We start from the raw sequence: 24,952 nt of genomic DNA on the forward strand, positions 1-24,952 counted from the left end.
CTTAATGACCACAGCACTTTTCCATTTTCTGTCCGTTTGGGACCAAGGCTATTTTTACATTTTTGAGGTGTTTGTGTTTAGCTGTAATTTTCCTCTTACTCATTTACTGTACCCACACATTATATACCGTTTTTCTCGCCATTAAATGGACTTTCTAAAGATACCATTATTTTCATCATATCTTATAATTTACTATAAAAATTTTTTATAAAATATGAGGAAAAAATTGAAAAAAACACACTTTTTCTAACTTTAACCCCCAAAATCTGTTACACATCTACAACCACAAAAAAACACCCATGCTAAATAGTTTCTAAATTTTGTCCTGAATTTAGAAATACCCAATGTTTACATGTTCTTTGCTTTTTTTGTAAACTATAGGGCCATAAATACAAGTAGCACTTTGCTATTTCCAAACCATTTCTTTTCAAAATTAGCGCTAGTTACATTAGAACACTGATATCTTTCAGGAATCTCTGAATATCCATTGACATGTATATATTTTTTTTAGTAGACAACCCAAAGTATTGATCTAGGCCCATTTTGGTATATTTCATGCCACCATTTCGCCGCCAAATGCAATCAAATACAAAAAATCGTTCACTTTTCACAATTTTTTTCACAAACTTTTGGTTTCTAACTTAAATTATTTACAAACAGCTTGTGCAATTATGGCATAAATTGTTGTAAATTCTTATCTGGGATCCCCTTTGTTCAGAAATAGCAGACATATATGACTTTGGCGTTGCTTTTTGGTAATTAGAAGGCAGCTAAATGCCACTGCGCACCACACGTGTATTATGCCCAGCAGTGAAGGGGTTAATTAGGGAGCTTTTTGGGATAGTTTTAGCTTTAGTGTAGTGTAGTAGACAACCCCAAGTATTGATCTAGGCCAATTTTGGTATATTTTATGCCACCATTTCACCGCCAAATGCGATCAAATTAAAAAAAAAGTTAAATTTTTCTCAATTTTAGGTTTCTCACTGAAATTATTTACAAACAGCTTGTGCAATTATGGCACAAATGGTTGTAAATGCTTCTCTGGGATCCCCTTTGTTCAGAAATAGCAGACATATATGGCTTTGGCATTGCTTTTTGGTAATTAGAAGGCCTCTAAATGCCGCTGCGCATCACACGTGTATTATGGCTAGCAGTGAAGGGGTTAATTATGTAGCTTGTAGGGAGCTTGCAGGGTTAATTTTATCTTTAGTGTAGAGCTCAGCCTCCCACCTGAAACATCAAACCCCCTGATCCCTCCCAAACAGCTCTCTTCCCTCCCCCACCCCACAATTGTCCCCGCCATCTTAAGTACTGGCAGAAACTCTGCCAGTACTAAAATAAAAGGTATTTGGCCCTTTTTTTTAAAAAAAAAAAAAAAAGCATATTTACATATGCTGATGTGTATGATCCCCCCTTAGACCCCAACCTCACTGATCCGCCACCTAACAGCTCTCTAACCCTTCCCCTCTGCCTTAATGGGCGCCATCTTGGGTACTGGCAGCTGTCTGCCAGTACCCAGTTTTGCAAAAAATGTACCTTTTTATTAAAAAAAAGTCCTTTTCTGTAGTGTAGCTTCCCCCCCCCCACCAAGACCAACCCTCAACCCCTTTCAGATCCCTTAGATTAGATTTTTAAATGTTTAAACTTTCTTATTTTATTTTACTTTTAACTTTATGTTTTTCTGTAGTGTAGCGGTTCCCACCCGCTCCCGCCCCGTGCACGCGCCCGCCCACCACCCCCGTGCACGTGCGCGCTCCCGTGCGCGCCCCCGTGGGTCCAGATCCCGCCCCCCTCCACTCCATACAGAGCATCGATGGCCGCCCACCCGCCTCCCACGTAGGCTCCCACCCACCAACGATACCGGCCATCGATGTCAAAGGACGACCAAGGACGTACGCCACACGTCCTCGGTCATTAACTGTATTTTTTTTGAGGACGTGTGGCGTACGTCCTTGGTCGTTAAGGGGTTAAGAAAAACATAATTTATGCTTACCTGATAAATTCCTTTCTTCTGTAGTGTGATCAGTCCACGGGTCATCATTACTTCTGGGATATTACTCCTCCCCAACAGGAAGTGCAAGAGGATTCACCCAGCAGAGCTGCATATAGCTCCTCCCCTCTACGTCACTCCCAGTCATTCGACCAAGGACCAACGAGAAAGGAAAAGCCAAGGGTGAAGTGGTGACTGGAGTATAAATTAAAAAATATTTACCTGCCTTAAAAACAGGGCGGGCCGTGGACTGATCACACAACAGAAGAAAGGAATTTATCAGGTAAGCATAAATTATGTTTTCTTCTGTTAAGTGTGATCAGTCCACGGGTCATCATTACTTCTGGGATACCAATACCAAAGCAAAAGTACACGGATGACGGGAGGGATAGGCAGGCTCTTTATACAGAAGGAACCACTGCCTGAAGAACCTTTCTCCCAAAAATAGCCTCCGATGAAGCAAAAGTGTCAAATTTGTAAAATTTGGAAAAAGTATGAAGCGAAGACCAAGTTGCAGCCTTGCAAATCTGTTCAACAGAGGCCTCATTCTTGAAGGCCCAAGTGGAAGCCACAGCTCTAGTAGAATGAGCTGTAATTCTTTCAGGAGGCTGCTGTCCAGCAGTCTCATAAGCTAAACGAATTATGCTACGAAGCCAAAAAGAAAGAGAGGTAGCGGAAGCTTTTTGACCTCTCCTCTGCCCAGAGTAAATGACAAACAGAGAAGACGTTTGTCGAAATTCCTTAGTTGCCTGTAAGTAAAATTTTAGAGCACGGACTACATCCAGGTTGTGCAGTAGACGTTCCTTCTTTGAAGAAGGATTTGGGCATAAAGAAGGAACAACAATCTCTTGATTGATATTCCTGTTAGTAACTACCTTAGGTAAGAACCCAGGTTTAGTACGCAGGACTACCTTATCCGAATGAAAAATCAAATAAGGAGAATCACAATGTAAGGCTGATAATTCAGAGACTCTTCGAGCCGAGGAAATAGCCATTAAAAATAGAACTTTCCAAGATAACAACTTTATATCAATGGAATGAAGGGGTTCAAACGGAACGCCCTGTAAAACATTAAGAACAAGGTTTAAACTCCATGGTGGAGCAACAGTTTTAAACACAGGCTTAATCCTGGCCAAAGCCTGACAAAAAGCCTGGACGTCAGGAACTTCTGACAGACGTTTGTGTAACAGAATGGACAGAGCTGAGATCTGTCCCTTTAATGAACTAGCAGATAAACCCTTTTCTAAACCTTCTTGTAGAAAAGACAATATCCTAGGAATCCTAACCTTACTCCAAGAGTAACCTTTGGATTCACACCAATATAGGTATTTACGCCATATCTTATGGTAAATCTTTCTGGTAACAGGTTTCCTAGCCTGTATTAAGGTATCAATAACTGACTCAGAAAACCCACGTCTTGATAAAATCAAGCGTTCAATTTCCAAGCAGTCAGCTTCAGAGAAGTTAGATTTTGATGTTTGAAGGGACCCTGTATCAGAAGGTCCTGTTTCAGAGGTAGAGACCAAGGTGGACAGGATGACATGTCCACCAGGTCTGCATACCAAGTCCTGCGTGGCCACGCAGGCGCTATTAGAATCACTGATGCTCTCTCTTGTTTGATTCTGGCAATCAATCGAGGAAGCAACGGGAAGGGTGGAAACACGTAAGCCATCCTGAAGTCCCAAGGTGCTGTCAGAGCATCTATCAGGACTGCTCCTGGATCCCTGGATCTGGACCCGTAACGAGGAAGCTTGGCGTTCTTTCGAGACGCCATGAGATCTATCTCTGGTTTGCCCCAACGTCGAAGTATTTGGGCAAAGACCTCCGGATGAAGTTCCCACTCCCCCGGATGAAAAGTCTGACGACTTAAGAAATCCGCCTCCCAGTTCTCCACTCCCGGGATGTGGATTGCTGACAGGTGGCAAGAGTGAGACTCTGCCCAGCGAATTATCTTTGATACTTCCATCATAGCTAGGGAGCTTCTTGTCCCTCCCTGATGGTTGATGTAAGCTACAGTCGTGATGTTGTCCGACTGAAACCTGATGAACCCCCGAGTTGTCAACTGGGGCCAAGCCAGGAGGGCATTGAGAACTGCTCTCAATTCCAGAATGTTTATTGGCAGGAGACTCTCCTCCTGACTCCATTGTCCCTGAGCCTTCAGAGAATTCCAGACGGCACCCCAACCTAGAAGGCTGGCGTCTGTTGTTACAATTGTCCAGTCTGGTCTGCTGAATGGCATCCCCCTGGACAGATGTGGCCGAGAAAGCCACCATAGAAGAGAATTTCTGGTCTCTTGATCCAGATTCAGAGAAGGGGATAAGTCTGAGTAATCCCCATTCCACTGACTTAGCATGCACAGTTGCAGTGGTCTGAGGTGTAAGCGTGCAAAGGGAACTATGTCCATTGCCGCTACCATTAAGCCGATTACCTCCATGCATTGAGCCACTGACGGGTGTTGAATGGAATGAAGGGTGCGGCAAGCACTTTGAAGTCTTGTTAGCCTGTCCTCTGTCAGGTAAATCTTCATTTCTACAGAATCTATAAGAGTCCCCAGGAAGGGAACTCTTGTGAGTGGAACGAGTGAACTTTTCTTTTCGTTCACCTTCCATCCATGTGACCTTAGAAATGCCAGCACTAACTCTGTATGAGACTTGGCAGTTTGAAAGCTTGAAGCTTGTATCAGAATGTCGTCTAGGTATGGAGCTACCGAGATTCCCCGCGGTCTTAGTACCGCCAGAAGAGCACCCAGAACCTTTGTGAAGATTCTTGGAGCTGTAGCCAATCCGAATGGAAGAGCCACAAACTGGTAATGCCTGTCTAGGAAGGCAAACCTTAGGTACCGATAATGATCTTTGTGAATCGGTATGTGAAGGTAAGCATCTTTTAAATCTACAGTGGTCATGTACTGACCCTCTTGGATCATAGGTAAAATTGTCCGAATAGTCTCCATCTTGAACGATGGAACTCTTAGGAATTTGTTTAGGATCTTTAAGTCCAGGATTGGTCTGAAAGTTCCCTCTTTTTTGGGAACCACAAACAGATTTGAGTAAAACCCGTCCCTGTTCCGATCGTGGAACTGGATGGATTACTCCCATTAACAAGAGCTCTTGTACGCAGCGTAGAAACGCCTCTTTCTTTGTCTGGATTGTTGACAATCTTGACAGATGAAATCTCTCTCTTGGAGGAGAGTATTTGAAGTCCAGAAGGTATCCCTGAGATATTATCTCTAGCGCCCAGGGATCCTGAACATCTCTTGCCCAAGCCTGGGCGAAGAGAGAAAGTCTGCCCCCCACTAGATCAGATCCCGGATCGGGGGCCCTCAATTCATGCTGTTTTAGGGGCAGCAGCAGGTTTCCTAGTCTGCTTGCCCTTGTTCCAGGACTGGTTAGGTTTCCAGCCTTGTCTGTAGCGAGCAACAGCTCCTTCCTGTTTTGGTGCAGAGGAAGTTGATGCTGCTCCTGCTTTGAAATTACGAAAGGAACGAAAATTAGACTGTCTAGTCTTGGCTTTGGCTTTGTCCTGAGGCAGGGCATGGCCTTTACCTCCTGTAATGTCAGCGATAATCTCTTTCAATCCGGGCCCGAATAAGGTCTGCCCTTTGAAAGGTATATTAAGCAATTTAGACTTAGAAGTAACATCAGCTGACCAGGATTTTAGCCACAGCGCCCTGCGTGCCTGAATGGCGAATCCTGAATTCTTCGCCGTAAGTTTAGTAAGATGTACTACGGCCTCCGAAATGAATGAATTAGCTAGTTTAAGGACTCTAAGCCTGTCCGTAATGTCGTCCAGAGTAGCTGAACCAATGTTCTCTTCCAGAGACTCAATCCAGAATGCCGCTGCAGCCGTGATCGGCGCAATGCATGCAAGGGGTTGCAATATAAAACCTTGTTGAACAAACATTTTCTTAAGGTAACCCTCTAATTTTTTATCCATTGGATCTGAAAAAGCACAGCTATCCTCCACCGGGATAGTGGTACGCTTAGCTAAGGTAGAAACTGCTCCCTCCACCTTAGGGACCGTTTGCCATAAGTCCCTTGTGGTGGCGTCTATTGGAAACATTTTTCTAAATATCGGAGGGGGTGAGAACGGCACACCGGGTCTATCCCACTCCTTAGTAACAATTTCAGTAAGTCTCTTAGGTATAGGAAAAACTTCAGTACTCGTCGGTACCGCAAAATATTTATCCAACCTACACATTTTCTCTGGTATTGCAACTGTGTTACAATCATTCAGAGCCGCTAACACCTCCCCTAGTAATACACGGAGGTTTTCCAGTTTAAATTTAAAATTTGAAATATCTGAATCCAGTCTGTTTGGATCAGAACCGTCACCCACAGAATGAAGTTCTCCGTCCTCATGTTCTGCCACCTGTGACGCAGTGTCTGACATGGCCCTAATATTATCAGCGCACTCTGTTCTCACCCCAGAGTGATCACGCTTACCTCTTAGTTCTGGTAATTTAGCCAAAACCTCAGTCATAACAGTAGCCATATCCTGTAATGTGATTTGTAATGGCCGCCCAGATGTACTCGGCGCTACAATATCACGCACCTCCCTCTGAGCGGGAGATGTAGGTACTGACACGTGAGGCGAGTTAGTCGGCATAACTCTCCCCTCGTTGTTTGGTGAAATTTGTTCAATTTGTACAGATTGACTTTTATTTAAAGTAGCATCAATACAGTTAGTACATAAATTTCTATTGGGCTCCACTTTGGCATTGCAACAAATGACACAGGTATCATCCTCTGAATCAGACATGTTTAACACACTAGCAAATAAACTTGTAACTTGGAAATACAATTCAATTAGAATAATATTAAAACGTACTGTGCCTTTAAGAAGCACAGAAGATCTATGACAGTTGAAAATTAATAAATTGAAACAGTTATAGCCTCAATTCTTGTAAATAACACAACTTTAGCAAAGGTTTAATCCCATTAGCAAAGATAACAAATTCTGAAAGCAGGAAACAAATTACAGAATAAACGTTTTTTATCTCAGTCAAACTATAATTCTCACAGCTCTGCTGAGAGAAATTACCTCCCTCAAAATAAGTTTTGAAGACCCCTGAGCTCTGTAGAGATGAACCGGATCATGCAGGGAATACAATGAGTTGCTGACTGAAATATTTGATGCGTAGTAAAAGCGCCAAAAAACGGCCCCTCCCCCTCACACACAGCAGTGAGGGAGAACAGAAACTGTCAGAAAACAGATTAAGCAACTGCCAAGTGGAAAAATAGTGCCCAAATATTTATTCACTCAGTACCTCAGTAAATGAAAACGATTTTACATTCCAGCAAAAACGTTAAACATAATCTCTAGTTATTAAACAGCTTTATGTATTTCTTACAGTGTAATTCTAGTGAAGTACCATTCCCCAGAATACTGAAGTGTAAAGTATACATACATGACATTATATCGGTATGGCAGGATTTTCTCATCAATTCCATTGTCAGAAAATAAAAACTGCTACATACCTCTATGCAGATTCATCTGCCCGCTGTCCCCTGATCTGAAGTTTACCTCTCCTCAGATGGCCGAGAAACAGCAATATGATCTTAACTACTCCGGCTAAAATCATAACAAAAACTCTGGTAGATTCTTCTTCAAACTCTGCCAGAGAGATAATAACACACTCCGGTGCTATTTTAAAATAACAAACTTTTGATTGAAGATATAAAACTAAGTATAATCACCATAGTCCTCTCACACATCCTATCTAGTCGTTGGGTGCAAGAGAATGACTGGGAGTGACGTAGAGGGGAGGAGCTATATGCAGCTCTGCTGGGTGAATCCTCTTGCACTTCCTGTTGGGGAGGAGTAATATCCCAGAAGTAATGATGACCCGTGGACTGATCACACTTAACAGAAGAAATACTCCTAGGAGTATCTGATTAGCCATGTGGAAACTAGGCCCCAAATAAAGACTTATCTCCCTCAGAGAAAAAACGTCCTATTTATTTGAAATCATGTAAACGTTTTGTCACTAAGCAATATGAATATTAACATGAGTATTACCCTGTTATGTAAGCATGATCCCAGTCGCTGTTAAATCACTGCATCAGGCTTACCTCAAATACACAAGGCTCTGTCAGCATTTTCTAGAACTTATTCCTCTCTCTAGAAATAAAAATACTGAACATACCTCAAAGCAGGTAATCTGCAGGCCGTTCCCCCAACTGAAGTTTTCCCATATTCATCAGTTATATGTGAGAACAGCAATGGACCTTAGTTACAAACCGCTAAGATCATCAAATCTCCAGGCAGAATTCTTCTTCTAATTTCTGCCTGAGAGAAAAACAGTACAACGCCGGTACCGTTTCAAAATAACAAACTCTTGATTGAAGGTAAAACTACACTAAGTCACCACATATCTCTTGATACTTCCTTTTTTGTCGAGAGTTGCAAGAGAATGACTGGGGGTGGCAGTTAGGGGAGGAGCTATATAGACAGCTCTGCTGGGGGTGTCCTCTTGCAACTTCCTGTTGGGAAGGAGAATATCCCACAAGTAATGGATGAACCCCTGGACTGGATACACCTTACAAGAGAAATATACATTATATTATATTATATATATTTATATATATATAAGTGCATTAGAGCCCCTTTGCAGCTAAGTAGCTGAAAACATGTCAAATAATTTTTATGCTATAATTATATTTAATCAAGTGTTTCACTGTGTATGTACTGTACAGATTTCACATTACAATGTTCTATGTATTTTTAAATAGATATTCCAATATATATCTGTATCTATATAATTATATATATACATACAGGTAGCCCTCAGTTTATGCCGGGGTTAGGTTCCAGAAGGAATGGTTGTAAATCAAAACCGTTGTAAATTGAAACCCAATTTATAATGTAAGTCAATGGGAAGTGAGGGGGTTAGGTTCCAGGCCCCTCTCAAAATTGTCATAAGTAACACCTAATACATTATTTTTAAAGCTTTGAAATTAAGACTTTAAATGCTAAACATCATTATAAAGCTAATAATATAGATTGTATCATCATCAAACTAAGTTTAATGAACAAAAACATTTGCTAACAGCACCTATTTAAATAATCACACAACAGACTGCATCATCATCAAACTAAGTTTAATAAACAAAAAACGTTTTTTTTACTTACATTGTTCTGCAATCAGTTCTCTGCATTGTTAGCATGTTAGATAATATTGGGTCTGCACCTATTCTATGCATTTCAATCTGCAGTGATTAATAAGCAGTTAGGGCACCCTCACCTGAAGCTGCTGGACAGGAAGATAATAGAGAAGTGGCTGCTAAAACTTGTTGCTCGATAGCTAATGTCTGCTCTGATTACACAGATCAATTTCAGGCTGTTAAGTTGCATAACTTTGCTGCAAAACAACCTACTGGCTATTTTAATTAGTGCACTTTGCTTTCCAAAGCTTTTCAATAGCAGTCACATGACTGAAAAAAAAAGGTTGCTATTCTGAAAAAGGCACAAATTGAACAGGCGTAAACCGAGGGCCACCTGTATATATATATATATATATATATATTTCACCTAAAAAACATTGTATATATATATAAAAAATATGTATGTATGAATACATAGGACATATTTCATTTCAGGTTAGCGCACTTGGGAAGATACAAAATGGTTTGTGCGCGAATAGGGTTTTCTTTCCACTTTTCATGCTCCATTGAAGAGAGAAAATAAGTTAATTGGATTGCAATATTGTAACTGGCTTTTTGCATGTGTCCGTTTAACGAGCAAGCGGAAACATTTGTCTTTTAACTTGTAATATGCGCAGTATCAGACGTGCAAAAAGATGACCGCATATAGCACGCAGGTGTAACCAATAATTAGCGCTCTGTTTATAATCTAGCACTAAGAATGGAAAAACATTTAAATTAATGCACAACGCATTCTAGAAGAGTATGTAAGAATGTTCTCTGCCCGGCATAATCCTTAGAGATCACCTGCATTAAACCCAGAGGGGTCAGTAAGCAGAAGATGAAGCATGAATGGACCATTGCAGTTTACTGAATAGAAAAAAAGGGGAGGTTAGAAATTGTTCATCATAGACAAGAATAGATTTTTGTCAGTGGAAGAAGGCAGAATCATACTAAACAGAAGGTTATAATCAGACCGATAATTGTGTTTGTGAATGTTTAGGCAGGACAGCAATAAGAGAAAACAAGGGTAAGATCATGGTCATTGGTCCATTAGGAGAAGATGAACACGTTCATGCCTTCATATACAATTTTTACACATACATTTACTGTACATAAACTCACGCACCTCCTGCTTCATCTCTTGTACTTCATCTTCAAGTTGTCTAAGATTGTTCTCCAACTCCCCAGCTCTGTTCACAGAAGCCTGGTATTTACTGCGGTAAAGTTCCATGCTACTGTTGACAGAACTACTCTGACTCTCTGCCTTCACAGCTCGCTCTTCAGCCTCCCACAGACGTGCCTGCATATGTTGTACTTCTTCTGCGCGCTGACGTAGATCTATATCACGCTGTGACACCTGTGGCAAAATATAACACTAGACACATGAAAAAGGCAAACAAAACAGTTGAAGAAAAAGTCAACAGAGGAACAGATGCATTGAACATAGAAACAGTTAAATCATACAGAGCAGAAGATAAATGAATTAAAACACAGATACAGATAAAGCATGGACAATGGCTGATAGAATTACACATGTGGCTTAGCCTTAAAGGGACAGTCTACACCTTACACCTAAAGTATTACTTTAGATTAAGCTGCAAATATCCTCCTGCATCCCTTTCTATATCATCCAGCAGTTACAGTAAAAACAGAATTTATGTTTACCTGATAAATTACTTTCTCCAACGGTGTGTCCGGTCCACGGCGTCATCCTTACTTGTGGGATATTCTCCTCCCCAACAGGAAATGGCAAAGAGCCCAGCAAAGCTGGTCACATGATCCCTCCTAGGCTCCGCCTACCCCAGTCATTCGACCGACGTTAAGGAGGAATATTTGCATAGGAGAAACCATATGGTACCGTGGTGACTGTAGTTAAAGAAAATAAATTATCAGACCTGATTAAAAAAAAAAAACCAGGGCGGGCCGTGGACCGGACACACCGTTGGAGAAAGTAATTTATCAGGTAAACATAAATTCTGTTTTCTCCAACATAGGTGTGTCCGGTCCACGGCGTCATCCTTACTTGTGGGAACCAATACCAAAGCTTTAGGACACGGATGAAGGGAGGGAGCAAATCAGGTCACCTAAATGGAAGGCACCACGGCTTGCAAAACCTTTCTCCCAAAAATAGCCTCAGAAGAAGCAAAAGTATCAAACTTGTAAAATTTGGTAAAAGTGTGCAGTGAAGACCAAGTCGCTGCCCTACATATCTGATCAACAGAAGCCTCGTTCTTGAAGGCCCATGTGGAAGCCACAGCCCTAGTGGAATGAGCTGTGATTCTTTCGGGAGGCTGCCGTCCGGCAGTCTCGTAAGCCAATCTGATGATGCTTTTAATCCAAAAAGAGAGAGAGGTAGAAGTTGCTTTTTGACCTCTCCTTTTACCTGAATAAACAACAAACAAGGAAGATGTTTGTCTAAAATCCTTTGTAGCATCTAAATAGAATTTTAGAGCGCGAACAACATCCAAATTGTGCAACAAACGTTCCTTCTTTGAAACTGGTTTCGGACACAGAGAAGGTACGATAATCTCCTGGTTAATGTTTTTGTTAGAAACAACTTTTGGAAGAAAACCAGGTTTAGTACGTAAAACCACCTTATCTGCATGGAACACCAGATAAGGAGGAGAACACTGCAGAGCAGATAATTCTGAAACTCTTCTAGCAGAAGAAATTGCAACTAAAAACAAAACTTTCCAAGATAATAACTTAATATCAACGGAATGTAAGGGTTCAAACGGAACCCCCTGAAGAACTGAAAGAACTAAATTGAGACTCCAAGGAGGAGTCAAAGGTTTGTAAACAGGCTTAATTCTAACCAGAGCCTGAACAAAGGCTTGAACATCTGGCACAGCTGCCAGCTTTTTGTGAAGTAACACAGACAAGGCAGAAATCTGTCCCTTCAGGGAACTTGCAGATAATCCTTTTTCCAATCCTTCTTGAAGGAAGGATAGAATCTTAGGAATCTTAACCTTGTCCCAAGGGAATCCTTTAGATTCACACCAACAGATATATTTTTTCCAAATTTTGTGGTAAATCTTTCTAGTTACAGGCTTTCTGGCCTGAACAAGAGTATCGATAACAGAATCTGAGAACCCTCGCTTCGATAAGATCAAGCGTTCAATCTCCAAGCAGTCAGCTGGAGTGAAACCAGGTTCGGATGTTCGAACGGACCCTGAACAAGAAGGTCTCGTCTCAAAGGTAGCTTCCAAGGTGGAGCCGATGACATATTCACCAGATCTGCATACCAAGTCCTGCGTGGCCACGCAGGAGCTATCAAGATCACCGACGCCCTCTCCTGATTGATCCTGGCTACCAGCCTGGGGATGAGAGGGAACGGCGGGAACACATAAGCTAGTTTGAAGGTCCAAGGTGCTACTAGTGCATCCACTAGAGCCGCCTTGGGATCCCTGGATCTGGACCCGTAGCAAGGAACTTTGAAGTTCTGACGAGAGGCCATCAGATCCATGTCTGGAATGCCCCACAGCTGAGTGACTTGGGCAAAGATTTCCGGATGGAGTTCCCACTCCCCCGGATGCAATGTCTGACGACTCAGAAAATCCGCTTCCCAATTTTCCACTCCTGGGATGTGGATAGCGGACAGGTGGCAGGAGTGAGACTCCGCCCATAGAATGATTTTGGTCACTTCTTCCATCGCTAGGGAACTCCTTGTTCCCCCCTGATGGTTGATGTACGCAACAGTTGTCATGTTGTCTGATTGAAACCGTATGAACTTGGCCCTCGCTAGCTGAGGCCAAGCCTTGAGAGCATTGAATATCGCTCTCAGTTCCAGAATATTTATCGGTAGAAGAGATTCTTCCCGAGACCAAAGACCCTGAGCTTTCAGGGATCCCCAGACCGCGCCCCAGCCCATCAGACTGGCGTCGGTCGTGACAATGACCCACTCTGGTCTGCGGAATGTCATCCCTTGTGACAGGTTGTCCAGGGACAGCCACCAACGGAGTGAGTCTCTGGTCCTCTGATTTACTTGTATCTTCGGAGACAAGTCTGTATAATCCCCATTCCACTGACTGAGCATGCACAGTTGTAATGGTCTTAGATGAATGCGCGCAAAAGGAACTATGTCCATAGCCGCTACCATCAACCCGATCACTTCCATGCACTGAGCTATGGAAGGAAGAGGAACGGAATGAAGTATCCGACAAGAGTCTAGAAGCTTTGTTTTTCTGGCCTCTGTCAGAAATATCCTCATTTCTAAGGAGTCTATTATTGTTCCCAAGAAGGGAACCCTTGTTGACGGAGATAGAGAACTCTTTTCCACGTTCACTTTCCATCCGTGAGATCTGAGAAAGGCCAGGACGATGTCCGTGTGAGCCTTTGCTTGAGGAAGGGACGACGCTTGAATCAGAATGTCGTCCAAGTAAGGTACTACAGCAATGCCCCTTGGTCTTAGCACAGCTAGAAGGGACCCTAGTACCTTTGTGAAAATCCTTGGAGCAGTGGCTAATCCGAAAGGAAGCGCCACGAACTGGTAATGCTTGTCCAGGAATGCGAACCTTAGGAACCGATGATGTTCCTTGTGGATAGGAATATGTAGATACGCATCCTTTAAATCCACCGTGGTCATGAATTGACCTTCCTGGATGGAAGGAAGAATAGTTCGAATGGTTTCCATCTTGAACGATGGAACCTTGAGAAACTTGTTTAAGATCTTGAGATCTAAGATTGGTCTGAACGTTCCCTCTTTTTTGGGAACTACGAACAGATTGGAGTAGAACCCCATCCCTTGTTCTCTTAATGGAACAGGATGAATCACTCCCATTTTTAACAGGTCTTCTACACAATGTAAGAATGCCTGTCTTTTTATGTGGTCTGAAGACAACTGAGACCTGTGGAACCTCCCCCTTGGGGGAAGTCCCTTGAATTCCAGAAGATAACCTTGGGAGACTATTTCTAGCGCCCAAGGATCCAGAACATCTCTTGCCCAAGCCTGAGCGAAGAGAGAGAGTCTGCCCCCCACCAGATCCGGTCCCGGATCGGGGGCCAACATTTCATGCAGTCTTGGTAGCAGTGGCAGGTTTCTTGGCCTGCTTTCCCTTGTTCCAGCCTTGCATTGGTCTCCAAGCTGGCTTGGCTTGAGAAGTATTACCCTCTTGCTTAGAGGACGTAGCACCTCGGGCTGGTCCGTTTCTACGAAAGGGACGAAAATTAGGTTTATTTTTTGCCTTGAAAGGCCGATCCTGAGGAAGGGCGTGGCCCTTACCCCCAGTGATATCAGAGATAATCTCTTTCAAGTCAGGGCCAAACAGCGTTTTCCCCTTGAAAGGAATGTTAAGTAGCTTGTTCTTGGAAGACGCATCAGCCGACCAAGATTTCAACCAAAGCGCTCTGCGCGCCACAATAGCAAACCCAGAATTCTTAGCCGCTAACCTAGCCAATTGCAAAGTGGCGTCTAGGGTGAAAGAATTAGCCAATTTGAGAGCATTGATTCTGTCCATAATCTCCTCATAAGGAGGAGAATCACTATCGACCGCCTTTATCAGCTCATCGAACCAGAAACATGCGGCTGTAGCGACAGGGACAATGCATGCAATTGGTTGTAGAAGGTAACCCTGCTGAACAAACATCTTTTTAAGCAAACCTTCTAATTTTTTATCCATAGGATCTTTGAAAGCACAACTATCCTCTATGGGTATAGTGGTGCGTTTGTTTAAAGTGGAAACCGCTCCCTCGACCTTGGGGACTGTCTGCCATAAGTCCTTTCTGGGGTCGACCAAAGGAAACAATTTTTTAAATATGGGGGGAGGGACGAAAGGAATACCGGGCCTTTCCCATTCTTTATTAACAATGTCCGCCACCCGCTTGGGTATAGGAAAAGCTTCTGGGAGCCCCGGCACCTCTAGGAACTTGTCCATTTTACATAGCTTCTCTGGGATGACCAACTTGTCACAATCATCCAGAGTGGATAATACCTCCTTAAGCAGAATGCGGAGATGTTCCAACTTAAATTTAAATGCAATCACATCAGGTTCAGCCTGTTGAGAAATGTTCCCTGAATCAGTAATTTCTCCCTCAGACAAAACCTCCCTGGCCCCATCAGACTGGGTTAGGGGCCCTTCAGAGATATTAGTATCAGCGTTGCCATGCTCTTCAGTATCTAAAACAGAGCAGCCGCGCTTACGCTGACAAGTGTTCATTTGGGCTAAAATATTTTTGACAGAATTATCCATTACAGCCGTTAATTGTTGCATAGTAAGGAGTATTGGCGCGCTAGATGTACTAGGGGCCTCCTGAGTGGGCAAGACTTGTGTAGACGAAGGAGGGAATGATGCAGTACCATGCTTACTCCCCTCACTTGAGGAATCATCTTGGGCATCATTGTCATTATCACATAAATCACATTTATTTAAATGAATAGGAATTCTGGCTTCCCCACATTCAGAACACAGTCTATCTGGTAGTTCAGACATGTTAAACAGACATAAACTTGATAACAAAGTACAAAAACGTTTTAAAATAAAACCGTTACTGTCACTTTAAATTTTAAACTGAACACACTTTATTACTGCAATTGCGAAAAAACATGAAGGAATTGTGCAAAATTCACCAAATTTTCACCACAGTGTCTTAAAGCCTTAAAAGTATTGCACACCAAATGTGGAAGCTTTAACCCTTAAAATAACGGAACCGGAGCCGTTTTAAACTTTAACCCCTTTACAGTCCCTGGTATCTGCTTTGCTGAGACCCAACCAAGCCCAAAGGGGAATACGATACCAAATGACGCCTTCAGAAAGTCTTTTCTAAGTATCAGAGCTCCTCACACATGCGACTGCATGCCATGCCTCTCAAAAACAAGTGCGCCACACCGGCGCGAAAATGAGGCTCTGCTTATGCTTTGGGAAAGCCCCTAAGGAATAAGGTGTCTAATACAGTGCCTGCCGATATTCTTATATCAAAATACCCAGATAAAATGATTCCTCAAGGCTAAATATGTGTTAATAATGAATCGATTTAGCCCAGAAAAGTCTACAGTCTTAATAAGCCTTTGTGAAGCCCTTATTTATGATCGTAATAAACATGGCTTACCGGATCCCATAGGGAAAATGACAGCTTCCAGCATTACATCGTCTTGTTAGAATGTGTCATACCTCAAGCAGCAAGAGACTGCATACTGTTCCCCCAACTGAAGTTAATAGCTCTCAACAGTCCTGTGTGGAACAGCCATGGATTTTAGTTACGGTTGCTAAAATCATTTTCCTCATACAAACAGAAATCTTCATCTCTTTTCTGTTTCTGAGTAAATAGTACATACCAGCACTATTTCAAAATAACAAACTCTTGATTGAATAATAAAAACTACAGTTAAACACTAAAAAACTCTAAGCCATCTCCGTGGAGATGTTGCCTGTACAACGGCAAAGAGAATGACTGGGGTAGGCGGAGCCTAGGAGGGATCATGTGACCAGCTTTGCTGGGCTCTTTGCCATTTCCTGTTGGGGAGGAGAATATCCCACAAGTAAGGATGACGCCGTGGACCGGACACACCTATGTTGGAGAAAAAGTTATTTTAAAATGATTATTGTTTCTGTTCACTTTGAAAATTTATTGGGCTTTATTTGAAGGGGTGGGGTCTAGCGCCCCACCATCTTTAAAATTCACCAGCCGCCACTGTTTGAAATGGCTGCCAAGCTCCACCCACTGATAACATCATGATCTGGGCTGCATTAAAGTCTTCACTAGTTACAAAAGACTCACTAATTGGATTTAACAGACTGTCAATGCAATTCAGCAAAGTGCCTAGATGTAGCCCAGATCGTGATGTCATCAGTGGGCAGACCTTGGCAGGTATTTCAAAGTGACCAGAAACAATATTTGATTTAAAATAACTTTTTTACTGTTACAGCTGCATGATATCGAAAAGGGATGCAGGAGGATACTTGCAGCTTAATCTAAAGTAAGACTTTAAGATGACTAAAGTGTATACTGTCCCTTTAAAGGGACAGTAAACCTTAAAAATAATGTTATATAATTCTGCACATAGTGCAGAATTATATAACATTATTTAGGTGCTATAGCCATAAAAGCATTTTTTACAGTTTAATTTGCTAAAATACGGCGCTTTTACAGACCCGCTCTCTGCTGAGCGGGTCTGTTATTTTTAGTCAGCGCATCGGGCCAGCTGTATAGTCACAGCCCGGCCCGACCGCGCCATAGCACTAAGTGCAGCTCGCTCCTGTGACAGGAGCGAGCTGCACTTAGTCTTATGGCGCGGTCGGGCCGGGCTGTGACTATACAGCTGGCCCGATGCGCTGACTAAAAATAACAGACCCGCTCAGCAGAGAGCGGGTCTGTAAAAGCGCCGTATTTTAGCAAATTAAACTGTAAAAAATGCTTTTATGGCTATAGCACCTAAATAATGTTATATAATTCTGCACTATGTGCAGAATTATATAACATTATTTTTAAGGTTTACTGTCCCTTTAAGTAGAAAGTATAGACACAACTACAAAGCAAGTATTCGGCAAGCAAAATAATCTTAGTTCTTCAAAAGCATCTCGCTATATTTCAGAACCCCATATAGGCACCTGCTCCTCTAGCTGTAGCTGCAGATGTTGTGATAGCTTCAGATCGTGTGCAAGTCTTTCTACGGTCCCCCTTAAGTGCTGAAGTTCTTTCTCCTGATCATCATTCCTTCTGCTTACTGACTCCAACTCTTCCTCCAGGCACTGAGTACTAGTTTGTATGCGTTCTGCATCTATTTGCTGACTCTGCCTCAAAGATGTCAGCTCCTGCAGCTGTTTCTGCACCTGAGGAAAGTAAAGGTATTAGACTAAGTTTTCTTTAACCTTTTAACGCCGTTATGGCGTTCTATTCCGTCCTAACCTAACCAAGCTTTAGCACCGTTAAGAGGGAATAGAACGTTATAAAGCCAACGGCGCTTCCATGATGCGATCGCGATTGAAATCTCGCAATTGCAGGATTTAAATTATGTTTACATCGGAACGTTGGGTTAAGATTATTTCCTCTGTTTATTCTTTCTATCCCCTCCCATGTTATCACTTACCTCTTGCAGACTCTTATCTCGCTCTTGTTGCAGTGTGTGGATTAGCTTTTCCTTTTCAGCTGCTGTAGTTTCACGCTCAGTACACATCTCTTGAAGGCTTCGCACATCGCTCTGCAAGTTCTTGACCTTTGCGTGAGCATTACGTATTTCCTCATTTCTCTCAGCAATCTGTACAACACACCATGTGAGTATCATCTAAGACAGTACATTCTAAGCCTCACAAGAAGGAAGTATCCATACCGCAAAACATTTGTCACTGCCTAGCCACAAAACTGCCTATATGGTAAATATGCATGAAGTAAAACCTCAGTGTTTACATAAAATGGCTGTAATAGGCTCAGGTCTGGATATTCAAAAGGTTCTCCTGCTTGGAGAGAAATTGCAGTTCAGACTTCACAGGGGCTCAACTCACGAAAGACTAAAAAAAAAAAAAAAAAAAAAAAAAAGGGAAGAACTCTCCTGCACTGCGAGAGTTCTCTTATTTCTATACATGAAGGAAAGGCCAACCCAATGCAATACAGCACTGCATGATATGAGAGTTTTGTTACACTTACACGTTGTATTTTATATATATATATATATATATATATATATATATATATATATATATATATATATATACACACACCGGTATATATATATATATACACATATACACACACATATATACATTTTATATACATTGTACCATGTATTTGATGCAGAAAGTTGGAGGGACAGAGGAGTGTTGAGGATATGTCTGAAGCTCTATCAACAGCCTTGTGAAATTTTGTAAGCATTTTACACAAGCTAGTCTCACTGATTTATCTTACCAGCTGTATGCAGGTAAAGTTTGCTTAAGATTCACACTACACTTATTTTAACTAACAGAAAAGTAATATATACCAAAGGCAAAAGCTAGTTAAATTCTGTAAATTATACAAAATGAGCTTTTTATCAGCCCCAGGTGTCCTCCAGTTACCTTCTCTCTCCTATATGAAATTTTGTATCTCAGAGTATTTTATAATTGGAGGCATCTCTCCTATCTCCAGGACTTCAGGTTCCTCCACTTTTCTACTAGAGAATGTTTGATTATCTGGCCCATAGAAAGTAATTAAGCTCTAACAGTTTTTCAGTTTCAATTTAAATAGAAGAAATGCAAAGTGTAATGTAATTTGTAAAAAGATACATGTAAATATAAAGTATGATAATAATTTGTTAAAGTTACACATAAACTGTGTAGGCATAATCAGAATTTGTAAAATCACAATCCTAAACACACTGCCGTACAGAAAATAAAATAAATAACAGAAAGTGCAAAGTTTAAATGTAATAAAAGTTAATCTGTAGTGTAAAGTGATATAAAATACAAAGCACAAAGTGTAAATGCAGCAAAACTCTTATGTCATGCAATGCCATATTGCACTGGACTGTTTTCCATTTCACATACAGAAATGCAGGGAACGCCCCTTGGAGAAGTAAAGCAAAATCTGCCTTTTGATCTTGCAGTGCTGGAGGATCATTTTTAAATATCTCACCTGAGCAGAGAGGTTTTAAATATCAGGGCTTAAAGGGACACTGAACCCAAATTTTTTCTTTTGTGATTTAGATAGAGCATAAAATTTTAAGCAACTTTCTAATTTACTCCTTTTATCAAATTTTCTTCATTCTCTTGTTATCTTTATTTGAAATGCAAGAATGTAAGTTTAGATGCCGGCCCATTTTTGGTGAACAACCTGGGTTGTCCTTGCTGATTGGTGGATAAATTCATCCACCAATAAAAAGTGCTGTCCAGAGGTCTGAACAAACAAAAAAGCTTAGATGCCTTCTTTTTCAAATAAAAATAGCAAGAGAACGAAGAGAAAAAAAATTTGATAATTGGAGTAAATTAGAAAGTTGCTTGAAACTGCATGCTCTATCTGAATCACGAAAGAAAAAATATGGGTTCAGTGTCCCTTTAAGTATTAAGCCATGGCATGCACAGGCACATTTACCCATCTTTCAGCAACCATTATAGTAATCAAACCTTTATGCACTTTTTTTCTGGTTACTGCAACATATTTGACTGCCTCAAAAACTCATCTTCAACTCTGGTGCTCACTTCATTTCCCTCAACTCTAATTCATCTGCTGCTGTTCCCTTCTGAAAATCTCTGCCATGCCTCCTTTTGTATACTGTAACTTTTAAATGACTTATTCTTACTTTTAAAACAGTTAATCGGGGGCCCACAAAGTCTATGCCTACGGACATAAATTTTAAAAGTGGCAAATTTTGTGGGCTTGTCTAGAGGAGCACTATGGTCCTCGCATTCCACCCCCAACCCCCCCCCCCCTCTCCAAGAAAAAACTGAATTTATGTTTACCTGATAAATTACTTTCTCCAACGGTGTGTCCGGTCCACGGCGTCATCCTTACTTGTGGGATATTCTCTTCCCCAACAGGAAATGGCAAAGAGCCCAGCAAAGCTGGTCACATGATCCCTCCTAGGCTCCGCCTTCCCCAGTCATTCGACCGACGTAAAGGAGGAATATTTGCATAGGAGAAATCATATGATACCGTGGTGACTGTAGTTAAAGAAAATAAATTATCAGACCTGATTAAAAAACCAGGGCGGGCCGTGGACTGGACACACCGTTGGAGAAAGTAATTTATCAGGTAAACATAAATTCTGTTTTCTCCAACATAGGTGTGTCCGGTCCACGGCGTCATCCTTACTTGTGGGAACCAATACCAAAGCTTTAGGACACGGATGAAGGGAGGGAGCAAATCAGGTCACCTAGATGGAAGGCACCACGGCTTGTTTAAACACCAAAAAACTCTAAGCCATCTCCGTGGAGATGTTGCCTGTACAACGGCAAAGAGAATGACTGGGGAAGGCGGAGCCTAGGAGGGATCATGTGACCAGCTTTGCTGGGCTCTTTGCCATTTCCTGTTGGGGAAGAGAATATCCCACAAGTAAGGATGACGCCGTGGACCGGACACACCTATGTTGGAGAAAATGCACCACTGTTTGTGACAACCAGGGATCAATGGAGGCTTAAAAAAATAAACCTTTATGCCCTCTTATGTGTGTTACTGGCCTTAAGATAGTTACATCTCTGCTCTGTGTGTGTTAATTAACTGATCTGTTGTGATAATACAGTATAATCTAAATAAATATGATATAAAAATGACAAGGGTGAGAGATCAGATGTCTGGGCCTAGGGTTGCCTTTTGCTACTACTACATACTACCAAATATGTATGTACCCAATGCTTGGTTGCTCTGCAAATGGACACAGTTACTGCTCTCAAACTCATCTTACTCACACATTCAAAATATCCAACTCTTCTCTATTCTCAGACTCTCCTTGTACCTGAAACTCCTCACGCACAAGCTAAAGAAAACAATAGCTTTCAAGATAATGTATGGGCAATCCTAACATGGTCATTAATGCACCAAACCCTAAGGCTATTACTAAGGCCTCCCATACTACAACCAGCCTACAATTCAGTTCATTCTACCTTTTTCTTATAGTACAGGTAACTATCATTAAGATTATAAGATCCCATCTGGGCAGGTCCCTCATTATCCTCATATCTCTGTGCCTCTTCCTTTGATGCATATTCTGTAATTTAATGATAGATAATGCAACTTACTTGTATTTCTTAAGTTAAGAAATGGGAAACGTGGACTTTATTAACAAAAGATAATAATAATGACCGTAATAATGCCTATTTTTGCTGATATATGATATATAATTATGCAAACATACATGTGACATATATACTGCCCATGCTCACTTCTCAGAAACAAATTGGCACATGAATAATCAGGCTTATGTGCACACAAAATACATGCAACTTTACCAGTGAATGAACGTAAACGAGTAACTTCTCGAAAGCCTGTGTAATCACAACCAACTCATACAAAGTCAATACTTGCAAACAAAAAAAATTAAATACAAATAAGATTATTACTTACTTCACTTTGTGCCTGTTGAAGTGCCTGTTCTCCAGCTGTGAGATCTGCCCGGAGCTTAAGAATCATCTGATCTCGACTTATAACCTTATTTAAAACAAAAGTTTCATATTAGTAATATACCAGTTTTTTCACATTTGAACTTATAACACATTATGTACTGGTTGGTAATATAGCTTCTCATCAATTAGAGTTGGATATAAAGCTAACAGAGGTCCTCAGACTTCCCCCAATACTTAAAGGGACACTGAACCCAAATTTTTTTCTTTCGTGATTCATATAGAGCATGCAATTTTAAACAACTTTCTAATTTACTCCTATTATCATTTTTTCTTCGTTCTCTTGCTTTCTTTATTTGAAAAGGAAGGCATCTAAGCTATTTTTTTGGTTCAGCACCATGGAAAGCACTTGTTTATTGGTAGGTCAATTTACCCACCAATCAGCAAGAACAACACAGTGTGTTCACCAAAAATGGACCGGCATCTAAACTTACATTCTTGCATTTCAAATAAAGATTTCCAGTGAATGAAAAGAATTTGATAATAGGAGTAAATTAGAAAGTTGCTTCAAATTGCATGCTCTATCTGAATCACGATAGAAAAAAAATTGGGTTCAGTATCCATTTAACCCCTTAACCCCTTAATGACCACAGCACTTTTCCATTTTCTGACCGTTTGGGACCAAGGCTATTTTTACATTTCTGCAGTGTTTGTGTTTAGCTGTAATTTTACTCTTACTCATTTACTGTACCCACACATATTATATACCGTTTTTCTCGCCATTAAATGGACTTTCTAAAGATACCATTATTTTCATCATATCTTATAATTTACTATAAAAAAAAATATAAAATATGAGGAAAAAATGGAAAAAAAACACACTTTTTCTAACTTTGACCCCCAAAATCTGTTACACATCTGCAACCACCAAAAAACACCCATGCTAAATAGTTTCCAAATTTTGTCTTGAGTTTAGAAATACCCAATGTTTACATGTTCTTTCCTTTTTTTGCAAGTTATAGGGCAATAAATACAAGAAGCACTTTGCTATTTCCAAACAACTTTTTTTCAAACTTACCGCTAGTTACATTGGAACACTGATATCTTCCAGGAATCCCTGAATATCCCTTGACATGTATATATTTTTTTTTAGAAGACATCCCAAAGTATTGATCTAGGCCCATTTTGGTATATTTCATGCCACCATTTCACCACCAAATGCGATCAAATAAAAAAAATTGTTCACTTTTTCACACATTTTGTTACAAACTTTAGGTTTCTCACTGAATTTATTTACAAACAGCTTGTGCAATTATGGCACAAATGGTTGTAAATGCTTCTCTGGAATCCCCTTTTTTCATAAATAGTAGACATATATGGATTTGGTGTTGCTTTTTGGTAATTAGAAGGCCGCTAAATGCCGCTGCGCACCACACGTGTATTATGCCCAGCAATGAAGGGGTTAATTTGGGAGCATGTAGGGAGCTTGTAGGGTTAATTTTAGCTTTATTGTAGTGTAGTAGACTACCCTAAGTATTGATCTAGGCCCATTTTGGTATATTTCATGCCCCCATTTCACCGCCAAATGCGATTAAATAAAAAAAAAAAGTAAAATTTTTCACAATTTTAGGTTTCTCACTGAAATCATTTACAAACAGCTTGTGCAATTATGGCACAAATGGTTGTAAATGCTTCTCTGGGATCCCCTTTGTTGAGAAATAGCAGACATACATGGCTTTGGCGTTGCTTTTTGGTAATTAGAAGGCCGCTAAATGCCGCTGCGCATCACACGTGTATTATGGCTAGCAGTGAAGGGGTTAATTAGGTAGCATGTAGGGAGCTTGCAGGGTTAATTTTAGCTTTAGTGTAGAGATCAGCCCCCCACCTGACACATTACACCCCCTGATCCCTCCCAAACAGCTCTCTTCCCTCACCCACCCCACAATTGTCCCCGCCATGTTAAGTACTGGCAGAAAGTCTGCCAGTACTAAAAAAAAAAGCTATCCTTGATAAAAAAAAATTTTTTTTAAAAAGGCATATTTACATATGCTGCTCTGGAGGATCCCCCCTTAGCCCCCAACCTCCCTGATACCCCCCAAACAGCTCTTTACCCATCCCCCTCTAACTTATTAGTAGCCATCTTTGGTACTGGCAGCTGTCTGCCAGTACCCAGTTTATAGTAACACATTTGTTTTTATTCTTTTTTTAAATATTTTTCTGTAGTGTAGCTTGCCCCCCCCAAAAGACCAACCCCCCACCCCCTCCCAGATCTCTTAGATCAACATTCTTTAGATATATTTGGCCCTGACTGCCACTTTTCTCCCATCGTTTTTCTGTAGTGTAGCGGTTCCCACCCGCTCCCTACCCGCGCGCCCGTGCGCGCCCTCTCGTGCACGCGCGCCCCCGGCGTTCCCGCCCACGATCCCGCCCCCTCCACATCATACGGCCCACCCATGGCCGCCCACCCGCCTCCCAGACTGGCTCCCACCCACCAACGAAACCGGCCATCGATGTCCGGTGCAGAGAGGGCCACAGAGTGGCTCTCTCTGCATCGGATGGCCAAGGGGGGTTATTGCAGGATGCCTCGATGTTGAGGCATCACTGCAATAACCGGAAAGCAGCTGGAAGCGTGCAGGATCGCTTCCAGCTGCTTTCCAGACCGAGGACGTACGCCATACGTCCTCAGGCGTTAAGTGTATTTTTTTTGAGGACGTATGGCGTACGTCCTTGGTCGTTAAGGGGTTAAAGTGATTTTACAGCCTAGCGTTTGTGAAATGCTTAGGATTTACCATTGGAACAAATAAAGGGGACTTTGATTCATGAAGTATAACATACTTAATTCTGAAAGCTCCTTTATT

The 24,952-nt window shown here is 41.4% G+C and overlaps 1 protein-coding gene across 2 annotated transcripts in view; it reads right to left on the minus strand.

Annotated features, from left to right (window-relative positions):
• Window positions 1-24,952, minus strand: part of PMFBP1 (polyamine modulated factor 1 binding protein 1) — a 347,880-nt gene that overhangs the window by 140,088 nt on the left and 182,840 nt on the right. For both annotated transcript variants that reach the window (XR_008400176.1, XM_053699461.1), the window contains exons 17-20: window positions 22,099-22,182; window positions 18,158-18,325; window positions 17,679-17,900; window positions 10,262-10,492 (exon numbers count right to left, since the gene is read on the minus strand). Coding sequence is in view for 1 of the 2 variants with exons in the window: in XM_053699461.1 (XP_053555436.1) it covers window positions 10,262-10,492; window positions 17,679-17,900; window positions 18,158-18,325; window positions 22,099-22,182 (705 nt within the window). In the remaining variant the exon portion in view is untranslated. The remainder of the gene's footprint in view (window positions 1-10,261; window positions 10,493-17,678; window positions 17,901-18,157; window positions 18,326-22,098; window positions 22,183-24,952) is intronic.

The sequence above is a fragment of the Bombina bombina genome, chromosome 1 (genome assembly GCF_027579735.1).
Source record: "Bombina bombina isolate aBomBom1 chromosome 1, aBomBom1.pri, whole genome shotgun sequence".
Taxonomy (NCBI): Eukaryota; Metazoa; Chordata; class Amphibia; order Anura; family Bombinatoridae; genus Bombina; species Bombina bombina.